This window comes from Octopus bimaculoides, chromosome 24 (genome assembly GCF_046866305.1).
Source record: "Octopus bimaculoides isolate indiv1 chromosome 24, ASM4686630v1, whole genome shotgun sequence".
NCBI classification, from domain to species: Eukaryota; Metazoa; Mollusca; class Cephalopoda; order Octopoda; family Octopodidae; genus Octopus; species Octopus bimaculoides.
This window is the reverse complement of record NC_142951.1, coordinates 33,107,682-33,115,181: the sequence shown is the minus strand read 5'-3', so window position 1 is coordinate 33,115,181 and position 7,500 is coordinate 33,107,682. Positions and strand designations below refer to the sequence as shown.

At 32.0% G+C, this 7,500-nt stretch overlaps 1 protein-coding gene across 6 annotated transcripts in view; it reads right to left on the bottom strand.

Annotated features, from left to right (window-relative positions):
- Nucleotides 1-7,500, bottom strand: part of LOC106880689 (carbohydrate-responsive element-binding protein) — a 98,015-nt gene that overhangs the window by 60,413 nt on the left and 30,102 nt on the right. For 3 of the 6 annotated variants that reach the window (XM_014930749.3, XM_014930751.3, XM_089341418.1), the window contains exon 2: nt 6,877-6,909. The exons of the other annotated variants lie outside the window; for them this stretch is intronic. In XM_014930749.3, the coding sequence (XP_014786235.2) occupies nt 6,877-6,909 (33 nt within the window). The remainder of the gene's footprint in view (nt 1-6,876; nt 6,910-7,500) is intronic. 6 annotated transcript variants of the gene reach the window in all.

Genomic DNA, 7,500 nt, shown 5'->3' with positions numbered 1-7,500 from the left:
CATCATCTTGCCCTTCCTTGTAGACCAATCTATCACAAGGTTACCCATTCACAGCTGAGTGGACCGGATCCACATGAAATGAAGTGTTTTGCTCAAGAACACAACGCACAGCCAGTCTGGAAATCAAAACTATAATCACATGATCATGGCCACGTGCCTCCACTAATACGTCTTTTTTTTTCATTATTTTATTAAATTTATGCATTTAATGAAATATATTATTAATTTTATTTTGAGAAATTATCACGTCTCCTTCAAACCAAAGCTGACAATCGGTGATAAAAAGAAAATGGAGAAACGCAAAGTTGAAAAGGTGTATTGGTGGTAAAGAAATATTCTAAAATATTTTGTCGTAATGTGTTTCAATTTGTGTCATCAAACTGTTTATCTTCCTCCTTGAAGTGGTCTTCAATTCTCCGTCTCCCTTCAACTCTCTTTACTTCCTCCAAGAGGGAAAAATAATCATGTAGATAATGAGAGTGAGATCATCTATGTGACACATTTATATATATCATCGTTTAATGTCCATTTTCTATGCTGGCATGGGTTGGACGGTTTGACTGAGGTCAGGAGAGGTCTGCTCCAATCTGATCTGGTGATGTTTCTACAGCTGGAAGCCCTTCCTAATGCCAACCACTCAGAGAGTGTAGTGGGTGCTTTCTACATGCCACCAACACAGGAGCCAGTCAGGTGGGCCTGGCATCAATATACATACATATATATATATGTGTATATGTATATACATCATCATCATTTAACATCCACTTTCCATGCTGGCATGGGTTAGACAATTTGACTGGAACTGGTAAGCTGGAGAGCTGCACCAGGTTCCAGTCTGATTTGGCATGGTTTTTACAGTTGGATGCCCTTCCTAATGCCAACCACTCCAAGAGTGTAGTGGGTGCTTTTTATTTATATATATTTTATACTGTGAAACTTATTTTAATTTTTAATAAATTGATTTTAATTGAGTTTTTACCTGTAATTTTTGGATTTTATCCCTAATATTATTATCATTTATATATATATATATATATATAAATATATATATATATATATATATATATGTGTGTGTGTATATGTATACACATCATCATTTAACATCCACTTTCCATGCTGGCATGGGTTAGACAATTATACTGTTTATTTACAATGTGATTACACACACACACAAATAAATGTATGTATGTATGTATGTATGTATGTGTGCGTGCGTGCGTGTGTGCGTGCGTGCGTGCGTATGTAATCAGTTGACTTACAAGGCCATGTCATTCATACATCAATCCCAGAGGTACCTAAGCCTGCTGCACCAAATCAAGCAGCTGTCCACAATGAGTGAAACTTGGGCCAAAGCGAGTGAACTCTTAACCATCACAAGTGAAGGCTCAGCTTCTGAAGGCTCAGCTTCTGAAGAGTCACTTCTGTTCATTGTGAACATCTGATATTGACTGGAGATATGTGCTTACGTGCCTGTGAAGCTCTGTGTAATGGCTGTGAGAGAGAGGGAGAGGTGGAGTGCGTGCATATGAATGTGTGAATGTGAACTGCTTATACTCACACAGGGTAAATGTTGGAAGGGTATTATGTGCATTACATTATATACAACAGCTGTACGTAACTTTGTGCAATTGTGAAAATACCTCGAGCATGAATAATTTACCAAACAAATAATAATAATAATAATAATAATAATAGTAATAATAAATAAAATCGAAGAAAACCAAAATACATCAAAATAACATAAGATAAAATACTGTTTATTTACAATGCAATGCTTTGTTAGGCAAACACTCCAGCTAACAGAAGAAGCTTCTATGTGCTACAAATAGCAGCCAAACCTCTCTGAAATGAAATGCTATTTGCTCTTGAAAAAGAAGGACACGTATCGTCCTATGGTACTTTAATGCATGATGGATCATTAATGTGGTGGTTAGGGTTAGAATACAGCTGTTTGTAGGACTGCTAGATCGGGGCCAAACAACAGCCATAGCAACAACAAGAAGATGGCCAAAGAGAGGAGTTACTAACATTAGTCGTTTGACCAGGTAGAAATTATAGCTGAATCTCAAATTACATCCTGACATAAAAACAAAAAGGTGTATAGGATGGTGTTGCCTGAAAATAAGTCAAGAAGGTCGTAGCTGAAATGTTTGTCATTATAAGTCTGCTCGATCGGGACCAGCTCAGGGTTAAATAACAATAGCAGATAAACAAAATACTATTTCAATTATTACTTGACTGTGCTTGTTTAGTATGTGTCCTTTGTTTGCCACCCACCTCCCACCTCCCACCTCTCTCTCTCTCTCTCTCCATAAACTCAGTCAGCTGATAAGTTGAAACAACCATAATTTTTAACAACAAGCTCAATGTGATATTGTGACATCTTGATATCAGAATAACTTTTTTTTTTTTCTTTTTCTGCACACTACAAAGAATGAGAAAAAAATGTAAGAAAAACGCTGATAAACATGTATGCCAGCAGAGAAAGGGGTATACATGTATGTGTGTGTGTGTGATGTTGCCTGTTTTGTTCTATATATATATATATATATATATATATATATATATAGCTTGGAGTGTGAAGGCGCATGGCTCAGTGGTTAGAGCACCGAGCTTACGATTGTGAGGTTGTGAGTTTGATTCTCAGACAGGGCTGTGTTGTGTTCTTGAGCAAGACACTTTATTTCATGTTGTTCCAGTTCCCATCTGTAGAAATGAGTTGCGACATCATTGATGCCAAGCTGTTCGGCCCCTTTGCCTTTCCCTTGGATAACATCAGTGGTATGGAGACAGGTGAAGGAAAAATAAGCAAGGGGTATTAGTTTCGTGCTCAGGGAAAATGGAAGAGTGTTTGATGTTTCTAACTTATGCTCTTCCACAGATAGGAACAAGGAAAGAAAACATATCTGGATTAATGGTTTCACATGCTGGATTGATCAGAAAGGAGGCTGTGTAGTGTGTGTGTATGCACTTACGTGTGTGTGTGTGTGTGTGTCTATACACTTATGTGTATGTATATGCATGTATGTGTGTATGTATATGCACACATATATGTGTGTGTATACATGTGCACATGAACGAGAAAAAAGGTAGGTTAGTAAAACTGGTATTAAAAAAAGATTGAAATAAAACAAATAAAAACAAAACTAAAAAAAAAACGAAACTAAAAAATGAAAACAAAAACTAAAAAAGATAAAAACAAAACTAAAGAGTTTACAAGAGGCAAAACACCCACAACTCTCATTGTGGAGAAACTTTAGAGCAAAAAAAATCAGTTTGAGAGTTGGGGGGTGGGGGTGCAGGGGGTGGAGGATGCAAATAAAGCAGGTTTATAACCTAGATTATTTCTTAATACTGACAACAACAACAGCAGCAGCAGCAGCAACAGAACAAAGACGGAATTGAATCGTGTTGCATTTTGAAGATAGGACTAAGATAATTTTTTTGTTTAGGAAAAGCTGTAGTGGTTAAGAAGCTCGCTTTGCAATCAAACATGTGGTTTTGGGTTCAGTCCCACTGTGCAGCATACCTTTGGGCAAATGTCTTCTGCTACTGTAGAATTGGGTTGATGGAAACTAAAAGAAGCTTGTTGTGTGTGTGTGTGTGTGTGTGTTCCACCACCAGCACTACTTGACCACTGGTTTGCAGTTTGTTTACATCCCTGTGACTCAGAGGTTTGGCAAAAGAGATCAATAGAACAAGTAAATAACTGAGTTTCTGATGGGAGGACAAGAAGTAAAAAGAAAAATAAATGAATAAAACTTCAAAAAAATGAGGGGAGAAGACCTCAAAAAGGAAAAATAAATGCCCCCAATATAAAGTGTGAGGGGATGAAGAGTCTCCTTTGCAGGAAAACAACATAGGGTTCACTGTAAACTGGGACTCCATTGGTTAGGACAACGAGAGTTCCAGTTGATCCAATCAACAGAACAACCTGCTCACAAAATTAAGTGGCTGAGCACTCCACACCCACGTGGTTCTCAGGAAGATTCAGCCTGACACACAATGTGAAAAGGCTTGGCCCTTTGAAATACAGGCACAAATTTTTGCCAGCTGAGTTAACTGGAGGAACATGAAATAAAGTGTCTTGCTCAAGGACACAATGTGCCACCAGGTATCAAAGTCGTGACTTTACGATTGTGAACCAAATGTCCAAACCACTCGGCCACACACCTTCAATTTATATTGATCAAGCTAAATCATCATCAACAAAGGTAAGCAATTTACTGGCTCTTTTTAAAACTACCTGGTTGTTTGTTTGCGTAAAGGTAGCAACTGCTGTGTCAAATAATACAAACACTGCACCGGAGGACTGTGTCTGAAATGAGGACTACTTCATGCATGATTAAGTAGTAGTAGTAGTAGTAGTAGTAGTAGTAATAATAATAATAATAATAATAATAATAATAATAATAATAATAATAATAATAATAATAATAATAATAATAATAATAATAATAATAATAATAATAATAATAATAATAATAATAATAATAATAATAATAATAATAATAATAATAATAATAATAATAATAATAATAATAATAATAATAATAATAATAATAATAATAATAATAATAATAATAATAATAATAATAATAATAATAATAATAATAATAATAATAATAATAATAATAATAATAATAATAATAATAATAATAATAATAATAATAATAATAATAATAATAATAATAATAATAATAATAATAATAATAATAATAATAATAATAATAATAATAATAATAATAATAATAATAATAATAATAATAATAATAATAATAATAATAATAATAATAATAATAATAATAATAATAATAATAATAATAATAATAATAATAATAATAATAATAATAATAATAATAATAATAATAATAATAATAATAATAATAATAATAATAATAATAATAATAATAATAATAATAATAATAATAATAATAATAATAATAATAATAATAATAATAATAATAATAATAATAATAATAATAATAATAATAATAATAATAATAATAATAATAATAATAATAATAATAATAATAATAATAATAATAATAATAATAATAATAATAATAATAATAATAATAATAATAATAATAATAATAATAATAATAATAATAATAATAATAATAATAATAATAATAATAATAATAATAATAATAATAATAATAATAATAATAATAATAATAATAATAATAATAATAATAATAATAATAATAATAATAATAATAATAATAATAATAATAATAATAATAATAATAATAATAATAATAATAATAATAATAATAATAATAATAATAATAATAATAATAATAATAATAATAATAATAATAATAATAATAATAATAATAATAATAATAATAATTATAATTATTATTATTATATGGAATAAAATATCTTTACAGATTAGATAAATAACAACAAATCACGAAAGTGAAAACAAAAATCTCTTTTTTCTTCTTTTTTTGATAATAATAACAATCAATGCTTCGAAACATAAATAAAATATCTCTATAAAAAAATATTCACACAAAGCAAATTTCAGTGAATGCCAGCAGGCCACAAGTTTGGTCGTTTATTGTCTTCAACTCCTTAATGCCCGACATATGTATAAGAGAATTAAGCACTAGTTTGGAACAGAAAAGAAAAACAACTGACCCACTGACCAAGCTTGAATCCCCTATCTTATCTATTGCTTACCAAGGCTTATGAAGAGGAGAACGGGAACTTTTTCATCATCTCATAATGAATTTCTAACAAACTCTTCTCTCCATTGGACTTCTATATTGTTAATCCAGTCGAAAGAAATGCTTTTATCTGCGTCTTTTGATCAGTTTTGAAAATAATCAAGAATTTGAAATGATTTACTAAGCTAAATCATTCATATGTTTTCATCATCAAACTAGTGTGTGTTTAAAACAAAAAGGTTTCTCATACGAAATTTCCATGGAAGATTTGAATTAAAATCCTTTATAATAGAAAAGGTGTGTTTTTGTGTCACAGAATGAGAAGCAGCTTCAAGTGGGTTAATATCAAAAAGGTTTAAAATGCCGACAATTTTTCTGGTGGATACTTAGCTCTGACTTCCAGGTATTAAGGAGACCAGATTTGAATTGGTCTGTGAGTAGGGAATGATCCTATTGCAAGTTGCATTACCTGACAGTTAGAACAGCTGAGGTCAGCAGAATTACGAGTTCTGCCCAAATGTTCATTGAAAACCCAGCAGTGGATCTGAACTGGGAAGTTGTTAAGCTAAACAGAATAACATCTTATTTCATTTGGCAACATTGCTAACCTCAACAACACTTTTCTTCATAGTAGCTCGACATGCTAGAAATAACAGCCGGATCTTCCATCAAATCATATCCTGCTATCGTAAATGCAGGAGACACATGAGATAATGTAGTCTTAGATGACTCTAAAATGACAGGAATGTCTGATCATAGTTTTGCTGGATCATGTTTTGTTTGAGGATAAGCAACAACTTATCTCTATGCTAAAACTGGTAACAGGTATAAGATGTCATCAATGTTCTACTAGCAGAGTGCTGTGAATTAAGAGAATGGTGACAGTTTGGCAGAGTCGGTGGAGCAACAAGTCAAATCCCTTGCAGCATTTAACTGTCTCATTCTACATCTCTGAGTTCAAATAACACCAGGTTTGACTCTACTGACCCTGTCCTTCCAGTCTTTCATGTGCAGGTTGTGATAATATCAGTACCAGTGTAGTTACCCAAGGGATGTCAACATAAATGATGGTCCCCTCATCCCTTTGCTCCCAAGTTTGTAGTCTTGAGCTTGTGGCAGAAACAACATCATCTTCTCTCATAATATGAAGGCATTAAAGAATTGAATCATCGACAACCAGAAGGAAAAGCCATACCTGCAAAATCCATCTATAGTATGACTGCAATCTCTGAAAATATTTAGGATGGAATTTAAATAAATCAAGTAAATTCACTTCCAGTCGTGAAAGAGGGATGATGAAGATGCCGATGAGATGAAAATGGTTTTGTCAGAAAATCAAAATGATGTCAATAGACTCGAAGTAATTAAATCAATAAATGTGACAAAACAAATTTCTTTGTTTTCACTTCTATTAAAAATTTCAAAAAAGAGAAAATGATGGCTAAAAATTAACTTCAAAGAACATAAATTAATAATTCATAGGATGAAAGGTGAAGTCGATCTTGGCAAGATTTGAACTTACAACATAAAGAACTGGAAGAAATGCTGCAAAGCATTTTGTCTAACATGCTAACAACTCTGCCAGATCATCGCCTTAATAATAATAATAATAGTTTCAAAGTTTGGCACAAGCCCAGCAATTTAAAAGGAGGGGACAAGTCAATTACATCAACCTCAGTGCTTGACTGGTATTTATTTTATTGACCCCAACAGGATGAAAGGCAAAGTCAACCTCGACAGTATTCGCACCAAGAACACAAAGAGCAAACAACGAAAAATGCAGCCCAGCATTTTTGTTGCACATGCTAAAGACTTAGCC